Genomic DNA, 26320 nt, shown 5'->3' on the forward strand with positions numbered 1-26320 from the left:
CCCCACGAGCGCGGAGCACGCCGAACTGCTCGAGTTGGCGTGCGTCACTCTCAGGGACGTCGCCGTCGACGCCGGACGCGCGCTCGCCGCCGGTGAGTCACCGCCCGGTGAGTCACCGCCCGGCGAGTCGACGCCGCCCGCGGGCGAGCCGACGTTCGACCGCGACCGGACGCTCGAGACGTGGCGATCGGCGCTCCGCGCGTTGGCCGACGTCGCCGCGGGGGATACCCTGTCGTCCGGGGATGGCGACGACGACCGTTACAAAGGCCGTTACAGAGATAACATCGAACCCGCTGGAACCCGCGAGTGGGCGCCGGAGCCGGAGCCCGCGCTGAGGGCGATCTTCTCCGCGCTCGACGCCTTTGCCGACGGCGGCTCCGTCGTCCAGTTACCTCTCGACGCGTGGCGCGTCGCCGCCGACGTGGCGGTTCGTCCCGTGATCGACATGGACCGGCGGCGGATCCGTTTGTTGGAGTCGACCAAAACCAGCGCGGTTGGGGCGATGCGGACGGCGGTTGAGTGGAGTCGCGCTCGCGCGAGGCACTCGCTCTCGCGCCTCTGCGGGATCATCGCGAGGCTGGGCGCCGGTCCGCGTCGCGACGCGCTGCTCGAACCGTTACTCGAGGCGTTACCGGCCATGGCGGGGACGTCCGATCAGGAGCTCGCCGCGCACGCCGTCTCCGCGGCGCGACACGTCGCGGCGTCCCTGGCGTCGACGTTTGAAAGACGTTCGGAAGACGAACAGTCACAGTCGCGACAGTCAGAAAAAACGCCTCACGACGACCGACTTTTTTGGGACGGCGTGGTCGCCACGTTCGCGTCCGCGGTGGCGTCCGCGTCGGAGAAGACGAACCGTCACAAGTCACGCGACGAGACCTCCGGCGGCGCCGTCGCCGCGCTCCTCGCCGTGCGAGCCGCGGCGGAGACTTTGGCGAAGACGTCGCCCTCGCAATCGACGCCCGTCGCTTTTCGCGTCAAGACGCTGAACCTTTTACGAGACGCGTACCACGACGCGTCCGCGGTGGGCGCGCAGCACGGCGACGACAGGCTGGCGCGGCTGGAGTGCACCGCGGGGGAGCTGCTGCTCGACGCGCTGGTCGGGGAGCTGGACGACGTCCGAAGCGCGTCGTGCGGCGACGACGGGAAATCGGGAAAACAATCTTCCGATCGGAAGACTTCGCGGGAGCGGGACCTGGCGGGCATGCTGCGGCAGCACGTGAGGGAGTCGCTTCGCGCCGCCGTCGCCGTCGCCGTCCCCTGCGCGACGACGCCGCACGGGACGCCGAGGGACGATCCCGGGTCTTCGAAGGACGATCGTTCGTCATCCCCCGGGTATGGTGACAATGGGGCAAAGAATGATGACGACGGTCCCAACGGCGTCGCGAGACGGATGGGAAGCCTCGACGACGGCGGCGCGGGTTGGCTGGAACGCGCCGCGAGGACGCGCGCGGCGGCGTCCTTCCGCGAGCCCCTCGCCGCCGCCGCGATTCGCGCGTTGTCCGACTTGTCCGCCGTGGATGCCGACTTATTCGCGCAGTGTCTTGGAGAGTGTGTTCAGTTCGCGTGCGCGCTGGTGGCGGTGGGGCGGGACCCGGTGGCGAGGGAGCTGGCGGAGTTGTTCGCCGGGCCGATCGCGGACGTCGTCGCGCCGTTCGTGGCGTCGAAGAATATCGTCGGACGAGAGACGGATGCGGAGGATGGGGCGGCTGGCGGGGATGACGATGCGGAGGATGCGGCGGCTGGGGCGGATGATGATGCGGCGCTCGAGTATAACTCGCCGGGGACGTCCGGGGACGACGGGCCCGGCGCGCTCGAACCGAACGACGAGGAGGAGGAGAGGGCCGCCGATCCGGCCTGATCGAGCGCGTTCACCGCTGATTTCACCGACGCACTCGCCGAAGGTGACTTTTATCTGATTACACCACCCCTAACTTTTAATACCAGCGAGCGACACGTCTCGTCTCTCGCGCTCTACTTGAACACGTCGGTGGGAGCGTTGGGATCGTCCGAGAGGTCCACCATCCCCTTGATGGCGTCCCGCGGCACCGACGTGAAGAAGAAGGACGCGCCGAAGAGCACGATGAGCAGCAGCGAGATGAAGAACGTGCCGACGGGGCCCACCTTGCCACCCTCCGCGGTGTCAAAGCCGGGCTGAATCTTGTCGGGCTCGCCGCGCGACTCGAAGCCGAAGATCGGATCGCGGCGCACCTCCGGCTCCGCGGGCGCCTCCTCGCCTTCGCCTGCGTGAGATGCGGGTGGGGTTCGGGCGTCAGCGAAGGTCGAGCACGGGTGGATCGCGGCGCGGGTACGAACGCTCCGCCGACGTGGCCGAGTGCCCTTTTTTGCCATGACGACGGGTGAACGGCGCGGGGACGCACCGTCGGCGGCGCGAACGACGACGACGGGGCGCGCGGCGACCGTCCTCGTCCTCGGCGCGGTGAACGCCTTCACGCGGTATGTGCGCGCGCGACGGGCGGTCAAACCCGCCGGCGCGCAGGCTCGGGCGCGGAACGTCGTCGTCGATGCCTGCATCGTTTGTTGTCGCGCCTTCAACTGTGACGGTCGTGAAAGTGCAGCCGAACCGGATGGAACCTTCCGTCCTCTCAGCTCTTTTTCCCTGCGTCGACCCGCCAGCCGGCTGCTCCATCTTGTGCCACGACAGCGAGACAACTCGGACCGTCGACACTAACTCTGCATGCACATTTGGCAAGGTTTTTGGCAACCAAAAGGACGAGTCATTAGACCGTCGATTCGTATAAATGTAAATCGCACTAAATTTGTGGATAAACCTGCAAGGCGCGAACCGGGCGATTACTGTTCGTTGGCCACCTGTTCCGCCATGACAGCGTTGGGAAAGCGCGACCTGATTTGAGAATAAACCCCGATCGTTGGCCGCCCCCGGAGGTCACAACACGTAACACTTACGCACATAACAAAAATGTCCGCTTTCACCCTCTCCACCTCCACCGTGGCCCGCTCCGCCTTCACCGGCCGCAAGGTTGCCGTCCGCCGCAACGCGCCCGTCGCCAAGGCCCGCGGCATGAAGGTCCAGGCCTTCACCGTCACCCTCGAGACCCCCGAGGGCAAGCAGGACATCTCCTGCGCCGACGACACCTACGTCCTCGACGCTGCTGAGGTGCGTTCACGATCCCATCGCGTCTGATACTACCCGCAGATCGAACCCGGCGCGTCCGATGGCGTCCCGACGCATCGGCCGCGCGCGCGATCGGGGGTTGCCGGGGCTGCGAAACCGGGCGATTCCCGCGATCGTCGCAGGGTTTGGCTGATTATCCAAGACGACCCCGTCACCGGAACCGAGACCTGACCTTCGCCTCGACCCCCCGTCCCCCCCCCTCATCGTAACAGGAGGCCGGCATTGACCTCCCCTACTCCTGCCGCGCGGGTGCCTGCTCCTCCTGCGCGGGCAAGGTCACCGTAAGTACCTCCAACCGCCCCGCACTCGCGCTCCCTGATCCGCCAAAAAAAACGTTGTATCCTGAGTTCAGGATAAAACTTCGCCGAACGTTCGGCCGGGCACTGACCGCCCCTCCCCGCGCCCACGCGACGCGTCCCAATCTCAACAGGCCGGTACCATCGACCAGTCCGACCAGTCCTTCCTCGATGACGACCAGATGGGCAACGGCTTCGTCCTCACCTGCGTCGCCTACCCCACCTCCGACTGCACCATCAAGACCCACATGGTGCGTACAGCGCGAACCCCTGTTTATAACTCGTCCTTATCCAAAAACGACGTCACTGCCAAACTCGACTCGCTTTTGGCGATGGAAATTTTCCCCAAAACCCGCCGCTGACCGACCCTCCCAACAACCTCTACGCCAATCTCAACAGGAGGAGGAGCTCTACTAAATGGCTTCGCCGCATGGTCTGACGCCGGGGTGGGCCTTGGCGTTGGACCGAGCTTTGGGTGTGCCTGCCGATAGCCGCTGAGTGCGGATGGTCGTGACCTGTCGCGCCAGCGGGCTCTCGATGGAGCAAATTTTTTCGCAGAGACGATTCCTTAGCCACTCCTTTGTTTAATACTACGGGATGCGTGGAATCGTGACGAACGAACCATCACACACACACACTCACTCGCGCGTCGCCAAAATTTGTCAACGCACTCGCCTCGTCCCCGATGTGAAACTAGCTAGTCGTAAGCGGCGGAGGGGCGAGGACGAAGATTTATGTTTTTTTCGTATTTCAAGACGTAGCGCGTCGGCGGCGAGCGCAGCCGCGTCCAGCTCATAAACGGAAACATCAAGTTCAGATACGCAACCGGACGAGCGGTAACTCTACTGCGCCAACTCAAACATCACTTAAATCGCTCTAAATGATGTTTCTGCTCGGGGTTGCGTGTCTGAACGATGCAAAATCTGAGGCAATTCATCAACCAGTATCCTATATGAGTTGGACGCCTGCGCTCGCCGTCGGACCCGCGCGCCGAGTTCGCTCCCCCACCCGCGACGGTCAAGAACGTGGTGACGCTTCGTGTCCAGCGCCAGACAAACATGCACATACAAACATAGAAGAGGAGATATCACCGCAATCTATGTTTGGCACTGAACCTGTCTGGCGCTGGACGTCAGGCAAAGCTAAAGCATTCACCGCGTTCTTAACCGCTTCGAGTGAGTGTGGGGCGTCCCTCACGTGTACGTGCTCCCGACGTCGTTGACCCTGAGCAGCACCTTGGTCCCCTTTCCGGGCTCCAGCGCGTGCTCCATCGCCTCGGTGAACTCGGACGAGAGCTCGTACTCGGTGAAGTCGATCCGGATCTTGTCCGCGTTGACGAGCTTGGCGAGCGTCTCGAGCATCTTGGGCACCTGCGAACGGCGGGACGGTTTGGGCGAACGGTGGGTCCAGTCAGTCAGGGTTTTCCCGGTTGGAACTTGTGCATTCGTCTCACCTTCTTCTTGTTCGCCGCCATCCACTTGCGGAGGGAGAACCCCCGGACGACGAGGCCGCGGCCGACGAGACCTGCAAACAAACAACCACGTCAGTCTAATTGCCCGTACAAAGATTAAAATAAACGCACCCGTCCACGGCACCGTCACCGCCTTGCCGGTGACGCACCCGAAGCACACGAGCTCGCACCCGTCCTGGAGCGTCTCCGCGAGCCGCGACGCGGACACGCCGCCGACGCAGTCCAGCGCGAGCTTGGGCTTGGCGAAGAACTTTTGCTTCTCGAGCTCCAACTTGAGCCCCGACGCGCCCATCTTGGCGTCGTCCTCTGCCAGCACCTCGGCGGCGCCGAGAGCTTTGAGCCGCTTCTCGACCTTCACGGGGTCAGACGCCGGGCCGGTTTCGTGTCGGCGGACGACGGCGATGGCGCGGAGCTTGAGCATGGCGCACAGCTGGATGACGCAGCCGCCGATGGCGCCGGTGGCGCCGTTAAGAATCACTGCGTGCGACGGGGGAGGGAAAGGGCGAGAAGCGAGCGCCGTCAACAAGTCGAGGAAATTGAAACGGAGATTGAAAAAAAAGGAGGAAAAAGGAGGAAAAGGAGGATTCGAGAAGGGCGCTCACCGGCGTCGCCGGGCTTGAGGTCTCCGTGATCCTCCAGGAGCCTGTACGCCACGCACAGCTCGCGGTGCATCGCGGCGTACTCCAGGGGCATCAAATCCGTCGGTATCTTGATGAGGTCCTTCTCGCGAACCACGGCGATTGACGCCCACGCGCCAAACTCGGACCCGGGCTTGTGGGGCACGACCCAGTCGCCCTCGTTGAGCTGCTTGATGCCCGCGCCCGTCTTGAGCACGGTGGCGATCATGGAGGACCCGGCGACGAACGGAGGTCGACGCATGGCCTCCGTCGTGGCTGGATCCATGGAGGACGCGAAGAGCGGGTGGATGTCGCCCGGGCCGATGGACGCAGCCTTGACGTTGATCAGCACCTGCCCCCACTCGAGCGTGGGCGGGAGCGGCGTCGATTTGACCTCGAACGCCTCCGCCGGCTTGGTCATCGACGGCTGCTTGTACATCACGTTGAAAGCCCTGATCTTGGGAAGCTGGACCTCGTCGTAGGAGCCCTTGACCACGCCGTTTCGCTCGATGACTTCATCGACGCCGTAAGTCTGGAGGGATTCACCCCTGGCGCGCATCCACGCCTCGAATCCCGACGTGTGCGATTCCTTCTCGAACGGTAGGAGGGTTTAGTCCGTGAGAGTTTAGTCCGCTTTCGTCGACGCAAACCGACCCGTCGGGTCGGTTAACCGGTATTACGTCGCGGACGCGTACGGGTGTCGGGTTCGGCCGAGCGGACGGGACGGACGGGACGTACCTTTTGTTTCTCCTGCGAGACGATGGCGTCCGCGAGTGACTCCTTCTCCATACGCGCGCGGTCTCTGCCGGTATCCCTGAACGCGCCCCCGCCGAACGTCTCGAGGAGCTCCTCCTCCACGGACCTCTCAACCTCGCCGGTGGCGTCGTAGTGCGAGCGCTTCTCCGGGTCGGAGAGGACGTCGTAGGCGCGCTGGATTCGCTTAAACTTGACGGCGTCGCCGCCCTTGTCGGGATGCTCCTGTTGGGGTGGGCGCTCGCGGTCAGCCGGGCGCGCCGGGGCGAGCGTGCGTTTTCGGGGGAAAAAGCCAACGATCGGCCATCGGCAAAGGGAGGGACGCCGGGTGCGTTTGGAGGGGTATCCGCGCACCTTCGTGATGAGATTGCGGTAGGCGCGGCGGATCTCGGTGTTGGTGGCCGTCTTGGACACCCCCAGCGAGGCGTACATGTCGGGCTCGGGCGCCGGCTTCTCTCCCGCGGCGGGCATGATCGATGGCGAGTGTAGTCTCGGGGTCGCCTCCGATTGGCGAGGGCGCGGGTTGGGAGACGCGACTCGAGACGCGAGACGCGACTGAGGGCGCGCGGGTGGGGTGTGGTGGCGAGGTCGCGGGTCGATGGACGACGCGGTGCTCGCGTGGGACGCGAAGTGCGATGCGGCGGCGTTGTTCGCGCGGCGTGAAGTGTCGCGCAGTCTTCGTCGGTCCGAGGCGATCTTCCGCGGACGAAAGCCCGGGAGCCGAAACGGCCGCGAGCGTTACTCCGGCAGGCGCGCGGCACGCGGTGGGCAACCCGCGGTCGATTCCGGTGCCCAGGTTATTCCTTTTTCTCCCAGTAAAGGTCGAGAGTCGGTCCGGTGGCAACGAACGGACACGCGGTGGCCAATCCGCGCCGCGCGCTCGCGTCGCGAACGCCCACGGACCGCCGCGCCCGTAGGTAAACCCGCGCGAGGCCCCGCGTCGTCGCCGCGTCGTCGCCGCGCCGTCGTTACCCAAAACCTCGGCGCCCATCACAACGAACGGCAGGTGAATTAAATTTATCCGTCAACGACCGACACGTCACCATGGCGGCCCAGGTCAACATCGACACCACCGACGACCCGGAGAAGCAGGAACAGCCCCTCGTGAAGGCCTCGTACAAGGACATCTTCTGGAGCTTCGTGCTCATGGGCTGGACCGCGTTCGGCGGCCCGGCTGCGCACATCGGCATCTTCGAAAAGGTTTTCGTCGAGGCGAAGCGATGGATGTCCCCGACCGTGTTCAACGAGCTGCTCTCCCTGGGGCAGTGCATGCCCGGTCCGACGTCCACGCAGGTGTCGTTCGCCATCGGCGTCGTCCAGAAGGGCATCCCCGGCGGGCTGATGTCCGGCATGCTGTTCCAGTACCCCGGGCTGCTCATGATGTCGCTCGCGGGTGCCGGCGCGGCTGAGATCTTGGTCAACCCTGACGCATGGCTCCGCGGTTTGAGCGCGGGACTCTCCGCGGCGGGTGTGGCGCTCGTGGTGTCCGCCGCGGTGGGTTTAGCTAAGGGCCAGTGCAAGGATCAGATCACCTCCGCGCTGTGCCTCATGTCGGCGACGATCGCGTATTACTATCAGTCCAACTGGATCTTCCCTCTGCTCATCGTCGTCGGCGGTTTGACCACGCTGTACACCAAGCGCAACGACGACGTCGCGCTTCCCGACCGCAAGGAGCAGATCCACCACCTCGGGCTGTCGAAGCTGAGCGGCGGAATCCTAATCGTCGCGTGGCTCGTGATATGGATCGCCGTCGCGTCCGTCGTCAACACCAGCGACTACGACGGCAACGAGGAGTTGTACTGGTTCGAGGCTTTCTACCGCACGGGCTCCATCATCTTCGGCGGCGGCCAGGTGGTCCTTCCCCTCCTCTTGAAGGACGTCGTGCAGTACGAGGACGTCTGCGCCGGCATCGACGGCTCCATCATCGCCAACGCCACCGCGTCCACGGTGTGCACCTCCTACGTGCAGGTGCCCCGCGCGAACTCGTGGATCACCGAGGAGCAATTCTTCGCGGGCCTGGGCGTGGTGCAGGCGATGCCCGGCCCGTTGTTCAACCTCTCCGCGTACATCGGCGCCCTCGCCGCGAGGCGCGCGGGGATCAACGTCCTCGCCGGCATCTTCGCCGCGTGGTTCGGCCTCTTCGGACCGGGCGTGATGCTCATCTACGGCGTCCTCCCCTTTTGGGGCGCCTTCCGCAAACAACCCGTGTATCGGCGAGCGCTGCCGGGCCTAAACTCCTCCGCGGTGGGGTTGGTCGTCGCCGCGGTGTTCCAGATGTCGTTCAAGGTGAGGGAGATCTCCCCGTTCAAGGACGCGAGCGTCGTGATCGGTTTCCTGGCCTTTTACGCGACGCACTTTGGCGTTCCGACGGGCGCCGGGGCGGGGCAAGTTTGGAAGATGCCCGCGCCGCTCGCCGTCGTCGGCGGCGGCGTCCTCGGCATCATCGCGTGGGCCACGGGGTGCACGTGACGACCGGTGAGTCACCGCACGGTGAGTCACCGCACGGTGAGTCCCCGACCGGTGAGTCACCGCCTAGTGAGTCACCGCACGGTGAGTCACCGCACGGTGAGTCACCGCACGGTGAGTCACCGCCTAGTGAGTCACCGCACGGTGAGTCACCGCACGGTGAGTCACCGCACGGTGAGTCACCGCCTAGTGAGTCACCGCACGGTGAGTCACCGCATGGTGAGTCACCGCTTGCCCGAAACGCGGGCCGTCGTGAACACTAGTAGTACGTGTTTGTAGTCTACGATTTAACACGGCTACACCTTTTAACACGGTCAGCGCTGCTACGCGTCCACGATGGAGTTGTAGTGCTCGCCCAGCCCAAACGCGTGCCGCTGGTAGCACACCAGCAGCGGCTCCCCTTCCCCCGCGAACTCCTCCCCCATCGTCACCTTTGGCATCCTAGCCGAGAACACCACGATGCTACGCCGCAGCGCCTTGGCCAGCGCGCCGAGCTCGAGCTGCCCGCCCCACGCCGCCGTCTTTTCCACGTCGTCGCAGTACTTGGCCCATCCCTCGTCCGCCGACGCCGACGCTTCGGCGAAGTCCTCGGCGAACGGTCGGTAATCCCACTCGTCCGCTCGTAGCCGATCGGCGGTCATCCGCCGCAGGGAGACGTGGTCCGTCGCGACCGTTTCGTCCGTTACGCCCCTGACCGAGAGCTGGTGCTCCACCGATCGGTACATGCAGTGCCCGTCCGCCTTGATCTCGGCGATGGCGTGCCCCAATGGTTGCAGTCGCAGGCGGAGGATCTTTTCCTCATCCTCGCGTTCCGACGGCCCCGCGTTGGCCTTCTCCTCCTCGATGCGCGCGTCTCGTTCGCGTTCCTCCGCCTCTTTCTTGAGCCTGCGCTTCATCGCCTTGGTCATCCCGCCCTGCCCGGCCGCCGCCCCGGGTTCGTCGGCGTCTGCGACCGTGGCCTTCGCGGAGACGTCCTTCGCGAGCGCGTCGGCGGCATGGGCGTCGTCGTCGGACGATGCGTCGCCGCCCTCGTCGCCGCCCTCGTTGGCATCCTCCCACGCCCGCGTCTCCTCGTACTGCCTCTGGCTGATCCACCCCATCATCTTGACCCTCTTATCCTTCTCCGGCTTGGACTGGCCGAGCGACGCGCACAGCGCCTCCACCGCGGCGCGCTCCCGCCGGTGACGAGCCTCCATCGCGTCTAGGGTTTCCTCGACGACCGGCACGAGCTCGTGGCCCTCGTTCGCCGCCTTCACCGCCGCCTCGCACTCGCCCACCTCCGGGCCGGGTCCGCCGGACTTGGACTTCTTACCCTTACCCATCGTTCGGCGGGGCCGGGGGAATCGCGCGCCGTCGGCGCGTCGCCAAGTGTCCGATCGATCGTCGCGCATCTTATAAAAGTATTAAACGCACTGAGATGGCTTTTGGCGCTCTCCTCAGGTCAATCGACGGCGATGTTTTCGTCTCTCTCGCTGGGTCGGTCCGTCGATCCACCGCCGGGCTACTCGTACCCTCAAACCGCGCACTCCTCCTCCTCCTCCTCCTCCTCCTCCAACAGCCGCGCCGCCCTCGCCTCCAGCGACTGCAGCCGTCGACGGAGCTGCCAGCTCGGGCTCTTCTCGAGATCCTCCATCGAAACCGTTACCGTCGCGCGCGGGGGCGACGCGTACGACGAGGGATCGTACGTCGTAACCGTCGCGTCGTGACCGTTTCGGAAAACGCCCGGGCGGGGGCTGGCGGCGGCGGCGGCCTCCGTCCCCTCCGGACCCGCCGCGGACTCGAGCAACGCGCCGAGCGACCGGCCCTTCGCCGCGGCGGGCGGCTTGCCGAATTCAAACGTTTCTTCGGCAACGTAACGCTCGTCGTAACGCTCGTCGTAACGCTCGCGGACGGACCGCGCCGCCGCCACCTTCCCCATCCCGTCCGTCGTCGGCGCGGCGTTCTCGTCGCGGAACGAGACGCGCGCGCGCGACCCGGGAGGGGACGATCGCGCCGGAGACGACCGAGCCGAAACGCTCGGCGTTGAATCCACACCGTTAACGGAACCCCCGGGCCCCATCCGCTCCTCGAGCCTGCGGCGAGCCCTGTGCGCGCGCGCGTCCGCGAGCAGCGCGTTTCGCTCGCGCCTGAGCTCCTTCACGACGCCGTCCAGCGATTTAACCTTCCCTTCCAACGCGGCGACGGCGACGGCGCGCTCCTCCTCCATGCGCTCGCGCTGCTTCTCCATCGATCGCTCCAACGCTCGAGCCGCCACCGACGCTCTCGACGCCTCCCGCCTCGCCGCGTCCGCCTCCCTGCGCAGCCCGCTCGCGGCTGACTTGGCCTCTGTCTCCGCCTCCGCCTTGGCGGTGGCCACCGCGGCGTCCAGCTTGCGACGCGCGGACTCGGCCAAACCATTCTTGGCCTTTTCGAATTCGTCGCGTAACACGCCGCACTCGGCGTCTCTATCCTCGAGCCGAGAGCGAAGGCTTAAACACTCCCCTTCCAGCCGCTCAACGCAAGCCTCGGCGCGCTCCAGCCGCGTGAGAAGCCGGCGGTTGTCGGCGGCGCCCGCGAGCGCGGCGTCGCGCGCCTCCCTCGCGTCCGCTTCGGCGCGGTCGGCCCGTGTGGCGGCGTCCGTCATTGCTTTGTCTCTTCTGCACGTCGAAGCTTTGAGCTCGCGGAGGAGCATGGCGCGCTCGGACTGGAGCCTCGTAATCTCAACCTCGAGCTCGCGAACGACGTTCTGGGAGCCGTCGTGGGGTTTGGGGGCGTCGCGTCGGGGTGGGAGGAGAGCCGCCCGGGCGTTTTCCGAAACGGTTTTGTCCGACGCTGTCCGAGTCGTGTCCGACGTTCGTAAAGCGGCGATGAGACCCACCCGCGACGAAGCGAATTTGGTCCGCCTGGCGAGGCCTTCCAGCGTGTGCCTGGCGTTCTCCAACGCGTCGCACTTGCGATCAAACTGCGCGGCGAACGACGCCACCGTCTTCGCGAGCGTTTGCGCGTTTTCGCGTTCTAGCGCGAGCCTTTGCTCCGCCGTCTCCGCTTTCTTCGCAGCGTCGGCTGTCGCGGATTGGAGGCTTCTCGCTCGAGCCTCCGCGGCGTCCCGCGCCGCCTCCGCCACCTCCAACGCGCCACGCACCTCCGCGATCGTACCCCGGAGCGCGTCCACCTCCGCGACGTGCTCGCGCGCGATCGTCGCCGCGTCGATCGGCGCGCGTCTCTGCTCCAGCAAAAGCCGAAAAACTTCCGTCCTCCACCGCTCGAGGAGCGCCTGGGGCACCGCCGCCGCCGCCGCCGCCGCCGCGGAGGCTTGCTCGGAGGTCCACCCGCCTCTCGCCGCCTGCTCCGCGGCGGCGTGCGTCGCGCGCGCCACCTCGCGTTCCTGTATCGCGGCCAGGCGCTTGGTAGCCTCGAGCTCGTCGCGCAGGGAAGCGACGAGAGAGGATGAGGAGGAGGAGGAGGAGTCAAGGGCGTTTTTCATCCGCTCCTTTTCAGCCTCGACGCGCTCGCGCCGCACCGCCTCCAGTTCCGCTACGAGCGACGCGGACCGGTCGCGTTCCGTCGCGAGCTCGGCGGCGGTCGTAGCGGCGGCGCGCTCCGCCGATGCGACGCGTTCCTCCGCCAAGACCGCCCGCGCTTCCGCGGCGTCGGCTCTCTCCTTTTCGTGACTCTCACCGTTGAATTGATTCTCGAGTCGTTCCTCGTCGCTCTCCGCGCGAAGGCGGGCGAGGGCGTCGCGCAGTGACGCCACCTCCGCACACCGCTCCGCGTCCATCGCGTCCATCTCGCTCCGCCACTCGCGCTGCGCCTGCGCCAACGCTTCCTCCACTCGCGCGTGAACGCGTCGCTCGAGCTCTTCCGATTCTTCGATGGACGCGAAGGCATCCTCGGACGACGGGTCCCCTTCCCCTTTGGGCGCCCCGTTGAGCAGCCCGCGTTTGCGCGACGCCGCCGCCTCCGCCGCGGCGACGATGATGTCCCTGACGGACTCCGCCGCGCGCCCGGACGAGGACGACGACCTCGAGGGCGACGCGGGGACGGGTTTAGCGCGCAGCTCTACTAGCTCGGCGAGTCTCGCTTTCGTCTCGTCGAGCTCGACGGCTGTCGCCGCGAGGCGCGACTCGGCGTCTTCCGCGCGTCGCGTCGCCTCGCGCGTCTCGACGTCGCGCGACGTCGCCTCAATCTCGAGCTCCGCGCATCTCTCGTGCGCGCGCCGAACCTCCGCCTCCGTCGCCGCGGCGGACGAGAGCTCGCGCGTGAGCTTCTCCTGTCGCTCGCGGAAGGCGCGCAGCGCGCCCGACACCGCGGTCTCGCGCTCCCTGGCGCGCGCGAGGTCGTCGCTCGCCTCGCGCAGCCTCTCGCGCAGCTCGGCGTTGCGCGCCCTGAGATGTCCGAGCGACGCGTCGTCGTCGTCGTCCCCGGTCGGCGTCGAGGCGGGCGGGGGCGGTGGTGATTCCTCGATGGTCTCCACCGCGTGGGCGCCGACCGGGGACGCGACGGATACGGCGCCCTGGAGCCGCCCTGGGGTGGACGCGCGGAGCGGATCGCCCCGCAGGTCGACCGCACCGTCCGTCATCGCGCGCGCGGCGACGCCGCGGACCCGCACCGCGGGGTCCGACCGCCGAAGCGGGCTGCTCGGCTCGCCCATCGGTGTGCTCCGAGGATGGGGAGACAGTTTGAATTTCGTCTGTGTGTGCCGATCGCTGGTCGGACAGTGGATCGCCGTGTCCGGGGGTTTGGACAGTCTGTGACTGGTGAAAAAAACCAGGTCGGTCGGTTGACAAAAAAGAGAAAAGAGAGAAGCGACCGCCAGCACCGCCGCCGCTGCGAGGTCGCCAGGTGTGCTCAATTCCCCACGCAGATCCTCGGCACACCCACGGCTGCACCACCATGGCGAGCCCCCAGGACAGCCCCCGCGATAACGACGCGCCTAACGGCGACGGCGACGACCGGCACGACGACGCCCCCGCGCGCCGCAGCCGCTCGCGCTCCCCCGCCGACCGCCGCGAACGCAGCCGGAGCCGATCGCCCCGCGGCAGGTCCCGCAGCCGATCCCGCTCTCCCGCGCGGGGCGGGTACGGGTCGTCGCCGCCCCCGCGAGGCGAGCGCAAGACCGGCGTGGCGGGCCGCTGGAACCCCCGCGGGTTCGGCTTCATCACCCCCGACCAGGGCGGCGAGGACCTCTTCTGCCACTTCTCCTCCATCACCGACGGCAACATGGTGCGTTCGCGCCCCGATCACGTCGCATTCATCCCCCACCGGCGCCCTAATTAATTAATCCGATCTCGTTCTGACCGATCCCACCCTCCTTTCGTCCCATCTCCCAGCTCAACGAGGGCGCGCGCGTCGAGTACGACGAGTCTTTCGACGACCGCAAGGGCAAGCCCCGCGCCGAGCGCGTCACCGGCGGCACGCAAGGCGAAGATCGCGGACCCCCGCCCCCCCGCGACAACACCTGCCGCGACTTCATGCGCGGCAACTGCAACCGCGAGAACTGCAGGTTCTCCCACGGCGACTCCGGCGGCGGCTACGGCGGCGGGCGCGGCGGCGGCGGCGGCTACGGCGGCGGCTACGGCGGCGGCGGCGGCTACGGCGGCGGCGGCGGTCGTTCGGACATCTGTTACGACTTTCAGAAGGGAAACTGCACCAGGCAATTCTGCAAATTCTCCCACGACCTCGGCGGCGGCGGCGGCGGCGGCTACGGAGGCGGCCGCGATTACGACCGAGGCGGCGCCCGCGATTACGACAGGCGCGGAGGCGGCTACGACGACAGGCGCGGAGGCGGCTACGACGACCGGGGCAGGGACTCCTACCACCCTTACTCCCGCGACGACGATCGCGGCGGCTACGGCGGCGGCCGCGACAGGCGCGACTCTCGCGGGTACGACGACCGACGCGGGCCGTATTAAACGTGCACACACCGACTCGCCTTCGTCCCGAGCACGAACGGGACGGGACGGGGTGACGGGGTTTTGGGTTTCGAATGAGAGGGGTTGTGACATGACGACGACTTTCGAGCGGCTTTTCATTCAGCGAAGCGAGCGGCTCTTGTGATTTTGAAATGAATAGTACGACGTCGCGCGAACGTCGCCTTGCCTGTTACTGACCGTCGCGCCGACCGTTCGGGTTACGCCGCGCCCTCCAGCACCAGCACGTCCTCCGCCCTCACCGCCTCCGCCCTACCCGGGTCCGGGCGGTTCAGCACCGCCGCCGCCGCCGCCGTCGCCGCGCCCGCCTTTCTAAACGCGAAAGCCGCGTAAAGATGCGCCGCCTCCCACTCGTCCTCGCTCAACGTCTCGTCCCCGACGCGTCCAACGCCCATGCTGGACCGCCACAGCGCGTGCGCCGCGCGTTTACCCCCGTGCACCTCGCCGGGCTTGGGCGCCGGCCCTGGGGTCCCCCCTCCCTCGACGTTGGCGTCGTTCGACTCCGAGCTCGCGCCTGCGCCGAGCTTGTCGTGAACGAAATCGTGCAAATTTCGCCATTCGACCAGCTCCAAGCCGTACTCCTCCGCGAGATCCACGAACGCGCGTTTCGGGACCATCCACTCGTGACACGCCGTCACCGCGTCTTGGAGCGTGAATGCGTACTGCAGCCCGAACGGCCCGTTTTCCGCGTCGAACGTCTTGCGCTTGAACCTGTCGTCGAATGTCACCTCGACGATGGAGTTGCCGAACGTCATCCCGTCCGTCGCTCGGAGCTTGCGAACGAGCACGTTGGAGTCCACCGTGGTGCCGATGAAGTGTCCGCCGGGGCGGAGCATCTGGCTCACGTTCCGTAACGCCCGTCTCGCGCGCGTTTCCGTGCTCCACGAGTAGTGTATGGCGAACTGGGAGGACACGACGTCGTACGATTTCACCGGGAGGTGTTGGGTGAGGTCGGCGGTGAAGGCGTCGCCCGCGATGAACTTGGCGGGGAACGGGTAGTTACCGCCGTTGTACCGTCCCACCGCGTCCCTCCTGACGGACTCGAGCGCGATGTCCACGCCGGTGTACGTTCCGACCCTCGCCTTGCGGTACTTGGTGAGGTCGCCGCCCTTGCCGCACGCGAAGTCCAGGACGCGATCTTTCTCGCGGACGTAGGCGTTGATGAGCATGGACTTGACCCAGTTGTTGAGGCATCGCAGGTGGTAGATCGGGGACTGCTGGCGCTGCCCGACGCTCTGATTCTCCCTGCCGCTGTAATGGAGCGCGACGTTGTGCGCGGCGAGGGTATCGTCGCGCTTGCGCTTGTCCGTCATGCCCGGCGCTCCGAGATGTGCCAAGCGACGACGCGGCTAAAACTTTTTTTATTAGGTTTGAGGCTCCAGCGGAGGCTGACACTTTTTCTCACAGCTGCATCCTCGGTCTCCCGTGCGGCGCCGGCCTCGTGCTGATCACCACCTCGTCCCTCGACATCAACGCGTCCAGCCCCAAGATCACCCCCGGTCGCCCACCCGTCGAATCGTCCCCGTCGACCGGCGGCGGCAACCCCAGCCCAGCCTGGAACGCGGCGAGTTCACCGACGAGGATCGATCGAACCGACAGCTGTGTACCGACACCCTCGTCGGTCACCACCCGAAGGTCGACGCCGGCACCGTCGACGCGGTCCAACCGCTCGGGTTTACCCCCCGCGCCCATCACCATCACGCCCTTGTCAGCCAGCGCCGCTTCCTTACCTTTCCCGAGGGCGTCCATCAACCCGCCGAAGGGGTTCGACGACTTACCTTTCTTTTCGGTGCCAACCCCGTCGGTACCCGCGTTCGATCCGACGGCGATGCCGGCGGCAGCCGCCGCGGCCCTGTTGACGATGGTCTGCGGCGCCCCCGTGTCCAACAGCGCGGGCATCGCCACGCCGTTCAGCGTGACGTTCACGGCGAGCAAACCGCACGGGAGCTCGTCCAGATCGGCGGTGACGAGCCCGTCCTCCGCGCCCGCGTCCCAGTCGTACTCCTGGTAAAAGTCCATCACCGCGCCGACACGGTCGAGGGTTCGAATCCCCCCGTCGTCGCCGCTCGCGCCCGCCGCGGAAGGGCCCCAGTCGAACGCCACGGCGTCGAAGCAGTTAAGGAACGAGCGTCCGAGGATCCCCGCCGTTCCCGGCGCCGGCACCGGCACCACCGCGGCGGAGAGGCCGGTTATCGCGGCGACGTCTTCCTTGGCCGCCTTACCACCGAGCTTGGCGGTGCCCAGGAGCATCTCCTGGCCGCCGCCGATGGCGCCCGTCGCGCCGGTTCCCGCGGGCGCGGTGCCGACGATCTGCATGTCCAGCCCGTACGCCACCTGGGGCAGGATGAAATTCGTGGTGCACGCGGTGTCGACGCAGAAGTCGAGCTCGACGCCTTTGACCCCGCGCTCCTGCTGGCTCTTCGTGGCGCGGTCGGGCAGGCCGAGGGTGATGGCGGCGTAGACGTTGCCGGGGCCCGGGGCGGCGTCGTTCGTGAGCGCGGAGGCGACGCTGGACCCGCCCGTCTGACGCTGCTGCGCGGGGGTCTGACCCGGCATCTGCATCCAGAGGAGCGGGATGGAGATGATCGGAGCCTCGTCGTCGTCTTCGTCGTCGTTCGCGTCGGAGTCGTCGGATGGGTCCGCTCCGAGGAGGGCGTCGAGCGCGCTGAGGGTGTCCGCGGAGGAGGGTTTGGATTCGGAGTCGTCGCTCGCGGCGACGGGGCGGAGTCTGGCGCCGCGAACGGCACGAAGGGGAGGCCGCGCAGCAGAACGCACACGTGGCACGCGCACGACGGCACCCGCGATCTTGCGCGGTCGGACGTCGCCGGCGCCGCGACGCGCCGCGAACGCCGTCGGGGAGGCGAACGACATCGCACGCATCGCGAGCTCGGTTCCGAGACGGGGACGAGCGGGCGCGGTCAACCGGTGCGTGCGCCGGTCGCGTATCTCCCAGTCGCTCACGCGTCTATCCAAAAGTTTGGAAACAACTCGCGAAACGTTGGTCAGGTTGGACGTCCCGAGTTCAATTTTGTACAGAAGAAGACACGGACTACGATGACAGACGGTACTCTCGTCACTTGTTGAAAGCGACGCCGACGCGATCCTTCACGCCGTCGAGCAGAGCCCTCGCGTCGTCCCTGCCCGGGACGTCCCCGCCCGACACCGCCGCGTCAACCTTCGACGCGACAGCCTCGCCCTCCCGCAGCACCTCCTCCGCGCTCGGCGCCTCGCCGCCGCCGCCATCGCCGTCCCCCGACCACGGGTTCGCGTCTCCGCCGCCCGCGCCCGCCGCCGCCGTCTCCGCCGCGCGCCCAGTCTCCCGCCAATCCGCGCCGAAGCCCGGGACGCCCATCGCGCGCGCCGCGTCGCTGATCGCCTCGGGCGGCACGACGTCGCCGCGAGCCATCGCATCCGCCGCGGCTTTTAAACCGCCCGTGTCCATCTGTCCATGCGTCATTGGCTCGAGGGCGTCGGCGGATCCCTCGTTGACCAATCGCCGCACGGCGTCGAGCGTCCCGTCGTTCTCCTTGATCGGCGAGTACTTACTCGAGTCCATGCTGATCGAGTACTTCGCCAGCGCCTCCTCGACGGCGTCGTCGGTGACGATCGGATCATCCGGATCGGCACCGGCGACCGAAGAGTCACCGGCGGGGGGTGACTCGCCGGGCGGTGACGCACCGGGCGGATCCGCGGGCGACGTCATCGAACCACCACCCACGTTCTCGGAGTTGCGACGCGACGTCTTGATCTCCTCCGCCTCGGCGGCAAACTCCTCAAAGTCGTCCTGAACCTCGTCGTCGTCGTACTCGTCGGCTTGGCCCGCTTCCTTCCGGGCGGCTTCCGCGGCGAGTAAATCGGCGAGGAGTAAGGGCGGGCGCGGGGCGGGGAGATCAACGGCGCCCTGCACGGGATCCGCGGCGATGAACTGGGCGTATTCTTCCTCGTCCATCGTCTCCATGGTCTCGTTGGCGGTCGGTTCGTCCGGGTCGCCTCCGAACGCAGCCGGGAAATTCCCGACTACATTCTCAGTCGCGGATTGAGGCGGATTGAGGTACCCCGCGATGGCCTCCGCAGTGAGCTCCCGCGCGTTGGTGCCGATGAACTCGACCGCGAGCTGCGGCACGCCCGTCTGCAGCGCGAACTCGCCCTCCTTGATCCGCTCCGCGTGCATCTTCAGAGCCTTGCCCTCGACGACTTTCTTTTTTTTCATGTACTTGTCGCGCGGCGCCGGCGCCGTCGGGTCCTTCGCGCCGGGAAAGACCGCCTGCAGGGCCATGTAATCGCCCGCGGGGCCCATGAACTCGCACTCGAGCACCTCCTTCACCTTGGCCATGTCGAATCCCGGTTCACCGGGCGGCGCGACCAGTCCCCGCGCCACCGCCTCATCCGCGGTGGTGACGACGGACCATCTTCGCTTCGGCTCATCAGTCGGCTTCGACGCAGCCGGCGCCTCAGAGTTTGGGTGCAGCGCGGCGTACGCCAGGTCCGCCGCGTTCGGTCCGATGAACTCAACCGCGAGGTCTTTAACGTCGAGTTTGACGTCTTCACCGTCGTTCGCGGCGTGCGAAGTCGTTTGAGGCCGCGGTTTCTCGCACCACGTCGGCGTCTTGCTCGGGTGCGCCGGGCCTTTTTTCGAGACGGTTCCGGTCCCCTTGAAGAATGTTCCGGAGAAATCCGCGGTCCATCCCTTGCACGCGGCGGCGCGGGCGGCGGTGCGCTCGTCCGCGGACATGGCCGCGAGCGCGTTCGCGATGAGCTGCTCCTTGGAGACGATCGCCGGGTCGGGAGGGGCTTCCTCCTCCTCCTCCTCCGCCTCGATTTCCTCCGCATTCTTTTCGTCCTCATCGTCGTCGTCGTCGCCATGGACGTCGGCTTCGACGTCGGTCTTTTTCAGGACGACGTCGCCGTCCATGACCGTCTCGACGGGGCCGCGGGGCTCGGGCACCGACGGCGGGGACCAGACGGCGGGGTCCCGGACGCGGAGCGCCTCCTCGTCCGCTCTCTCCTCCTCGGCGACGATCTTCTGCGTCAAGAGCCTGTCCTCGATCATGCGCTCCTTGGCGGCGACCGCAGCCTTCGCCGCAGCCTTCGCCGCCTCCACGGCTTTAGCCTCGATGGCCTTGGTCGCCGCGGCCCTCCACGCCGGGTCCGACACGAACTCCTCGAGGCCGTCCTCGCCTTTGGCGAATTCGTCGCACATGGCGAGAAAGTTCGCCAGCGCCGGGTTGTCGCCCGACGTCGCCGGGACGTCAACCGCCGCGGAAGGAGCTGGATCCGAACCGTCGCCGCCCGCCTTTGCCTTTTGCCCGCGGACCCGCGCGCGGATCTCCTTCTCCCGTTCGGCGCGCTCGCGCATCTTCGCCGCGAGTTCCTCGTTTCGCCGTCTCTCGTCGACGAGGTCGGTTTTGCGCTCGGAGAGCCAATTCTTAAACGAGGGGTACTTTTCGCGGTCCACCCTCCACCCGTCCTTGTGCCCCGCGTCGTTCTTACGCGTCGGCTTGGTGCCGTACGCCCGGCGGTTCGTCGCGAGCGTCTTCAACCGGCGGGTGTCGTCGAAGGATACGGATATTTGGTCGTTTTTGTCGTAGGAAGCGAGCGCGTTGTGACGCCACGGGCGCGGTTTGCGCACGGCCGTGGCGGACGGGGCGCGATTCTCCTTGGCCTTTGGCGTCTGCGGTTGGGCGTCGACGCGCGCGGGGAGTCGCAGGCCGCCGCCCGCGTCGATCTTCGCGGGCGGGTAGCGGCGCTCGTACGATTTGCGCGCGTCCTCGAGCTCTCGAAGCCTGCGCTCGTTCTCGCGTTTCGACGGCCATCGGCGCTTGTCGGCGGGGTCGACCCTGCCGTACTTGGCGCTCGCGTCCCTGCGCCGGGCGAGCGCGGCGGCGAGCCTCTCGCGCTCCGCGGCTTTGCGAGCTTCGGACATCGGGGACGTGGTGGGAACCTCGAGCGCGCGCGCGTCGTCGGCGAGACCGTCCATGAGCTCACGGCCGAGCACTCCGGTCTTGTTGTGCACCCTCGCGGGCGACGACGGGTGGTCCAAAACCCGCCGCGCTTTCTCCGCGATGGACGCCTTCAGGCTATCGACCTCAACGGCGGTCGATTCCTCGGCCTCGCGCTTCGCCACGAGCGCCGCGAGGGCGTCCGGGTCGTCCAGCGCGGCTTGCGATTCGGCCGCGAGATCCCCGCCAGCCTTGTCCAGCAGCGACGCGAGGTACGCGTCGCCGTCGACGCCGAGGTCGTCGAACGTATCGCCGTCGTCGAAGGCGGGCGGGGGGGTTAACCCGCCGCCGGATGGACCGTGGGACGCCGGCGTGGTCATCTTCGGTCGAGCTCGGCGGAGGTGGCGTCGCCGCGGCGTCGAGGCGAACGACCGTTGATGGGAGTGGAGCCGGAAATTCAAATGTGGGCGTTTCGTTCCGCCCCGAATTTGAGAAGTTTATCATCGTTTGCATGATTCCTGTACATCGAAATAGGCTACGATTCGTGACCTATTCATTGTTACATCTCTATGGACTTTGTGGTTAGAAAAAAAATTCATCGCGAGGGAACATTGTGGAAGATCCTGCTGACGCGGCAAGATATTTTGTTTCGGATAATGCGCGTGGTCTTGACCGTCTTGACGCGCTCACGATCCGCGCGCGACACACATCGCGCGCGCCATCGTCGACTCCGTCGCCGATACCCGCACCCGCCCCACGAACGCCCGTCGATACGACACCGCACCGCGCTCAGGCTCCGCTTCGTGAAGGAGGAAAAAGCGCTCCCGGGAAAAAAGCGACAACTAACAAGCACTTTTACGAAGCAACGCAACCATGCAGCCCAACTGGATGGAAGACCCGAGCGAGCAGCCGAACAAGGCGGCCAAGCCCACGAAAAACGTCCCTGTCGAGGACAAGGGCTACCCCACCGGCGACATCGACGAGATCTGGGAGCCTCGCCCGGTGCGTCTCCCGCCAATCTCTTCCTCGATGCGACGAGAGTTTATCGTCTCACCTTCCGAGACTGACCCTCCGTGAGCCCGCGTCTTCGCAGGGAAAGAAGGATTCGCTCTGGCGAACCGTCCTCGGCGTCGATCCTCCCAACGCACACACCAAGATGGTCAACAGCGACTCATTCGGCCACCTGCCTCTCGCCGGCGGCGAGGAGGAAGCCAACGACTTCTTGCGCGATAAGTGGGAGGCGCACAGGCGAACCAGCCTCGACGCCGCCAACCGCGAGAAGGAGGTTCGCTCCGTCGTCGCCGCCGCCGGCCTCTCAGGAGTCAAACCCGGCGGTATCTACTCCGTCGCCAGCGGCGGTAAATCCGGCTCCGGCGGCAGGGTCGACCCGTGGCGCTCCGTGTTCGATCCCAACAGTAACCCGGCGATGAAAAATACCGGCGCGTCCAAGTTCGACAAACCCGCCGACGGAGCCAAGCCCATGTCCGTGATGGACTACAAGATCGCCGCGGACGCCAGCGGTAAGAGTCGCAACTGGTCCGAGGGGATCTTCTGAGCGGAACGCACGCGCGGGTCTCCGCGTGTGACGTGAACGAGCACCGGTCAGCGCAGGGCTGACCCATCGACGATGTAAGAACGCTTGTGTTGAGACTTTCCACGGCGACGCGACGCTTGTTTGTGAGGTCGGAGTACATGTTCGCTAAGTTCAGATGGTGGAATTACGCTCAAGTTACACTGTTCGTCGATTCATGCGACGCGCAGTTGTAGCTAAGCTAGTTCGACTTTGATGGACTACAACTCCACCATCTGAAGTTAGGCAACGATCAAGCGCCGCGTCGCCGTCGTCGACGAGTCTCGTCTTGTAAGAAAAAATGTAAGAAAAAATCGCCCGTCGCCTCCGTCTCTCTAAAACTATCCCCCGCCGCTCGACGCGCCCGCCCTCTCCTTCTCCGCGTGCGCCCTGAAGAACCTCACCAGCCCGCTCTGCACCTCGCCGTACCCCCTCGGGATCACCAGTCGCTCCTGGATCCATTCCGGGAGCTGCGAGCTCACCCCGAGCGGCGGCATCCGCCCCGTCTCCGCCCCAGGCGGAGCGTACCTTCCGTCCACGAACACGATCGCGGCGTAGTCGCCGACGTGTCGAATCGCCCTGCCCACCGATTGGTTCACGGCTCGCATGCACAGCGCCTCGTAGTACGCCCTGCCGCGGGACTTACCCCCGGCGGTCGGCTCCGCCGCGGAACCGACTTTGCGATCGGACAGGTCCAGGTGCCGCATACGCGCCTTGAGCTCCGGTTCTTCGGGGTTGGCGTAAGGTAACCCGACCATCACGACGAGCCGCCCGAGCTCGTCCTTGAAGTTGATCCCCTCGCTGAGCTTACCGCCGCACACGCACAGCATGACCGCGCCCGTTCGACCCGCCGGAACCCCGGAAGACCCGACGGAACCGTTTTCCGAAACGCCCGAATGAGCCGCGACCGCCGCCCTTCGCCGCTCCTCCCCGTTGCGCACGGACGTCGCGAAGTCCCGGAGCACCTTCTCCACCTTCGCCGCCGCCCTCGGTTCGCGGAATATCGCCTTGTGCCTCGCAATCTCCGAGTTGACCCCGGTTTTAACCCACCTATCGTACACGTCGTCGGCGTACGCAAACGACGGGAAAAAAACAACGACGCCGCCGGGCGCCACGCGACACGCGTTGGCGAGGAGCCTCCCGAGCTCGTCGATCGCCTCGGGCGCGCTCCTCGAACCGAAGGAGTAGTCCAGGGCGCGGCCGGAGGGGCCCCTGGCGACGGCGAGGGGGAGGAGCGCGTCGCGGGGAACGACGTGGCCGCAGCTCAACGTGGTGAGCGTCCGAGGAATTTTTCCGTGTTGGACGGCGGAGGATTTTTCATCATTGGCACCCTCGAAGGTGCCGTCCTCCTCGGGAACGGCGTCCGGGAAGAGCTGCGCGGCGAGCTCGGGTATCGGCGCGAGCGTACCCCCGACGAGCACCACCGCCCTGGCATCGTCCACGATCTGCTTAAACCTCGCCGCCGCGTCGAGGAGGACAAACTTGAGCCGTCCGCCGAATTCCCCTCCTCTCTCCACCAGGACGCGGCCGTCGGCGTCCGCGCTGGCGAGCGCGGAGACGAACGCCGCGAGCGCGTGCACGCTACCGACCCTCGGCTGACGCGGCGCCTGATCATTGGCTGACGTATGATTGGCGGACGTTTGTTTGTCGGACACGACGCCGACGCCGAGAGCCGCGTCGTCCTCCCAGTTCCACCGATCCGACGACGCGCCGGACGAATCGGAACGTGCCACGTGTTCGCCGTACCCGGCGATCTTGTGCGCGATCTTGCTCTCCCGAAGGTACCGTCGCAGCGCGAAGAAGTTGACGTTGTCGGCGCCGCACTGGAACAAAAAGTCGTTCAGGCTCTTCACCTCGCCGATCGCCGCCGCCGCCGCGTTTGAAGAATCGTTTGAAGAATTCTTCGCGCCGGTTCCTTTGTCGGTGCCGAGCGCGGCGGCGAAACCCCTCGCCAGCGCCCCGAGCGTCTTCAGGTGTCGCAAGTTGCCCACCGCCAGTCGCGTGTAGAACCTGTCCACGTACGCCGTCACCATCGCGTGCACCGCCTCGCACTGCTTACCGGTCAGGACGGACCCGTGAGCGCCGTGCACGGCTTCCACCAGGTTATGCGCCTCGTCGAACACAACCACGGAACCCTTGAGGTTAATCCCGAGGCTCTCCCTGGTCTCCTTGTGAAGCAGCGACGCGTACGGCGCGAACACGAGGTCCGCGCGAGGTAACGCTTTCCTCGCGGCGTAATACGCGCAAGCCCTGTGACGCGTGCCCGCCGCGGCGAGATCCTCGATATCCATCGGAGCCGCGAGCGCGGCGTCCGCCAAGTCCGCCACCGCCGCGTGCCGTTTCTTCAGATACGGACACCCGCTCCCGGCCGCCGGCCGCGGCTTGTCCGCCCCGTCCGCCCCGTCCCTCCCTCCAACCCCCCCTCCCTCGCCGCCCTTGCGCGCGCGCTCCCCCTTAGCCTTGGGTTTACCGAGCTCAAGGCATCGCTCGTTGAGCCTCGCCGCCGACGCCCCCGCCGCGGCTCTCGCCTCGGGGTTGACGCACAGCTGTGCGCGCGACGCCACCGCGACTGCGTTCACGGTGCCGTCCTCGCCCCCGAACGACGTTCGGTTCAGCTCCCCCACAACCTGCGTCAGCTGCGAGTGGGTGCGGCTGCAGAATATCACCTGGAGCGGCGCGTGGGAATCGTCATCGGAATCGGAATCGTGCCCGAGTTTTACGGGCGCAGCGCCCGCTCTTCGGGCGCGTTTCTTTCGCACCCCGCGATCGTCCCTCTCGTCGTCTGTGGAGTCGTCGTCGGATACGACGAGGTCACGGTTGGAACCGCCGGCGCCGGAAGGACGCGCGGGTGGCGCGTCGTCGTCCCAGTCGTCCGCGAGGAACTCCGCCTCCTCCGCGGCGGCGTCGTCGATTGTTCCGCCCGCCGTGATTGTTCTTTCCCGATCCGCCTTTTCGCGATCCGCGATCCTCTCGCGCTCGGTCTTCTCGCGACGCTTCTGCCCCGCGAAGAACGCGGCGTCCACCGCGGCGGCGGCCCGACGCGCGTTCCGCCTGCGCTCGAGCCGGCGTTTCATGCGCTCGGCGAAATCGCGCGCGGACTTGTCCTTCTCGTAGTCCCTGAGCCAATCGGGCTCGTCGTCGTCCTTCCTCGTCGCCGCCGATCCGCCGTTCGCGCCGCCCGCCGCGAACGGATCGCCGCCCGCGCCGCCCTCGCCGCGTTCCATGCGGCGCCTGTGATCCTCGAGCCACTGCAGCGCGCTGCACAGCACGCTGAGCGTCTTCCCGGTACCCGTCGGGGACTCGAACACGCCGATGCCGCCCCGCTCCAGCGTCCGGTACAGCCCGCGCATCAGGTCCAGCTGGATAGGGTAGGGCTCGAAGGGAAAGGCGGGAAAGTCTCGGCGGTCCGAGGTGGACGCGACGAGACCGTCGCCCCCGCCTCCCCGTCCGTCGTCCCCCTCCGTCATGCCGAGCGCCACGCCGAGTGCGACGCGAGATCCGCCCCGATGATGACAGCTGTTTTGAACCTCATGACAGAGAATTTTTTATTCGAAATGTAACCATAAATAGATTTCTACATCAATAGTATAGCCCGTAGCCAAAGCCCCCGATTACTTGGCGCCGCACATGCTCGTATGGGGTTTCTGTCAGCAGTGGCGAACCGACAGGATGTCAGCGTCAGCATTTCTTGACAAGAACGATAACGAGATGGGAATTTTCGCGCCCGGCTCCAGAGCACGCGGCGACCATGGCGACCAGGACGAACCCGGGCGGCTATCCGGGGCGCATCCCGCCCGTTACGCCGCCCCCCACGTCCCCCACCAAGACCATCCCACCCGCGGTCGCCGCGAGCTTCCGCGACTGGCTCGTCACGCACAACTGGAAGCTCCATCGCGCGGGCCTGGCGCTCCTCGCGGTGTCGTGCCTGGTGCGCTCCTTCACCCGCGGCGACGCGGCGGTGGACGACCTGGACGTCGTCTTCGTCGCGTCGTACACGCTCCTCGGCGCCTTCCTCGCGCGCACCTTCCTGGACCCGAAGGGATATCGCGCGTCCTTCGAATTCCACGTCATCGTCGCCGAGGCGGTCTCCACCTTTGCGCTCCACCTCGACGATCCCGCCCGACGGCCGGGGGCGAACGCGCTGA

The 26320-nt window shown here is 66.6% G+C and overlaps 12 protein-coding genes across 12 annotated transcripts; 5 read left to right on the forward strand and 7 right to left on the reverse strand.

Moving 5' to 3' along the window:
* Positions 1–1971: 1971 nt before the first annotated feature.
* MICPUN_62165 (predicted protein) lies at positions 1972–2647 on the reverse strand (the record flags this gene model as incomplete). The annotated part of the gene is made up of 2 exons (XM_002508839.1): positions 1972–2240; positions 2314–2647. The coding sequence occupies 2 exons, from the start codon at positions 2645–2647 to the stop codon at positions 1972–1974; spliced, it is 603 nt and encodes a 200-aa protein (XP_002508885.1).
* A 271-nt stretch (positions 2648–2918) lies between these two features.
* On the forward strand, positions 2919–4069 carry PETF3 (ferredoxin, chloroplast precursor). The gene is made up of 4 exons (XM_002508558.1): positions 2919–3136; positions 3367–3435; positions 3585–3701; positions 3850–4069. Exons 1-4 carry the CDS (start codon positions 2939–2941, stop codon positions 3865–3867), a joined length of 402 nt encoding a protein of 133 aa, XP_002508604.1. The 5' UTR covers positions 2919–2938; the 3' UTR covers positions 3868–4069.
* Positions 4070–4643: 574 nt separating this feature from the next.
* Positions 4644–6762, reverse strand: MICPUN_102855 (predicted protein; the record flags this gene model as incomplete). Its single annotated transcript, XM_002508840.1, has 6 exons — positions 4644–4820; positions 4904–4974; positions 5033–5398; positions 5524–6130; positions 6277–6516; positions 6646–6762. 6 exons carry the CDS (start codon positions 6760–6762, stop codon positions 4644–4646), a joined length of 1578 nt encoding a protein of 525 aa, XP_002508886.1.
* Positions 6763–7413: 651 nt separating this feature from the next.
* MICPUN_69156 (chromate ion transporter family) lies at positions 7414–8581 on the forward strand (the record flags this gene model as incomplete). Its single annotated transcript, XM_002508559.1, has 2 exons — positions 7414–8172; positions 8260–8581. Coding segments are annotated over 2 exons (1081 nt in total), but the record flags the coding sequence as incomplete, so codon positions are not given.
* Positions 8582–8772: 191 nt separating this feature from the next.
* On the forward strand, positions 8773–9036 carry MICPUN_86058 (predicted protein; the record flags this gene model as incomplete). The annotated part of the gene is made up of 1 exon (XM_002508560.1): positions 8773–9036. A coding segment is annotated over one exon (264 nt), but the record flags the coding sequence as incomplete, so codon positions are not given.
* A 44-nt stretch (positions 9037–9080) lies between these two features.
* On the reverse strand, positions 9081–10079 carry MICPUN_102857 (predicted protein; the record flags this gene model as incomplete). Its single annotated transcript, XM_002508841.1, has 1 exon — positions 9081–10079. The coding sequence occupies one exon, from the start codon at positions 10077–10079 to the stop codon at positions 9081–9083; it is 999 nt and encodes a 332-aa protein (XP_002508887.1).
* A 191-nt stretch (positions 10080–10270) lies between these two features.
* Positions 10271–13387, reverse strand: MICPUN_62170 (predicted protein; the record flags this gene model as incomplete). Its single annotated transcript, XM_002508842.1, has 1 exon — positions 10271–13387. The coding sequence occupies one exon, from the start codon at positions 13385–13387 to the stop codon at positions 10271–10273; it is 3117 nt and encodes a 1038-aa protein (XP_002508888.1).
* Positions 13388–13629: 242 nt separating this feature from the next.
* On the forward strand, positions 13630–14648 carry MICPUN_62171 (predicted protein; the record flags this gene model as incomplete). The annotated part of the gene is made up of 2 exons (XM_002508561.1): positions 13630–13959; positions 14067–14648. 2 exons carry the CDS (start codon positions 13630–13632, stop codon positions 14646–14648), a joined length of 912 nt encoding a protein of 303 aa, XP_002508607.1.
* A 305-nt stretch (positions 14649–14953) lies between these two features.
* Positions 14954–15943, reverse strand: MICPUN_69836 (predicted protein; the record flags this gene model as incomplete). The annotated part of the gene is made up of 2 exons (XM_002508843.1): positions 14954–15034; positions 15152–15943. Coding segments are annotated over 2 exons (873 nt in total), but the record flags the coding sequence as incomplete, so codon positions are not given.
* A 59-nt stretch (positions 15944–16002) lies between these two features.
* MICPUN_62173 (predicted protein) lies at positions 16003–20985 on the reverse strand (the record flags this gene model as incomplete). The annotated part of the gene is made up of 2 exons (XM_002508844.1): positions 16003–17631; positions 17744–20985. 2 exons carry the CDS (start codon positions 20983–20985, stop codon positions 16068–16070), a joined length of 4806 nt encoding a protein of 1601 aa, XP_002508890.1. The 3' UTR covers positions 16003–16067.
* Positions 20986–21478: 493 nt separating this feature from the next.
* Positions 21479–22160, forward strand: MICPUN_62174 (hypothetical protein; the record flags this gene model as incomplete). The annotated part of the gene is made up of 2 exons (XM_002508562.1): positions 21479–21607; positions 21699–22160. 2 exons carry the CDS (start codon positions 21479–21481, stop codon positions 22158–22160), a joined length of 591 nt encoding a protein of 196 aa, XP_002508608.1.
* Positions 22161–22516: 356 nt separating this feature from the next.
* MICPUN_85702 (predicted protein) lies at positions 22517–25525 on the reverse strand (the record flags this gene model as incomplete). The annotated part of the gene is made up of 3 exons (XM_002508845.1): positions 22517–23857; positions 23909–24957; positions 25168–25525. The coding sequence occupies 3 exons, from the start codon at positions 25523–25525 to the stop codon at positions 22517–22519; spliced, it is 2748 nt and encodes a 915-aa protein (XP_002508891.1).
* Positions 25526–26320: the final 795 nt, after the last annotated feature.

Source organism: Micromonas commoda, chromosome 10 (assembly GCF_000090985.2).
Source record: "Micromonas commoda chromosome 10, complete sequence".
Classification (NCBI taxonomy): Eukaryota; Viridiplantae; Chlorophyta; class Mamiellophyceae; order Mamiellales; family Mamiellaceae; genus Micromonas; species Micromonas commoda.

What these genes read in the sequence shown, in the direction of transcription:
- PETF3 (XM_002508558.1), top strand. Translation starts at nt 2,939, where the DNA reads ATGTCCGCTTTCACCCTCTCCACCTCCACCGTGGCCCGCTCCGCCTTC. An exon ending in ACGTCCTCGACGCTGCTGAG is followed by an intron (nt 3,137 to 3,366) that starts GTGCGTTCACGA and finishes TCATCGTAACAG; the next exon opens with GAGGCCGGCATTGACCTCCC. An exon ending in CCTGCGCGGGCAAGGTCACC is followed by an intron (nt 3,436 to 3,584) that starts GTAAGTACCTCC and finishes CAATCTCAACAG; the next exon opens with GCCGGTACCATCGACCAGTC.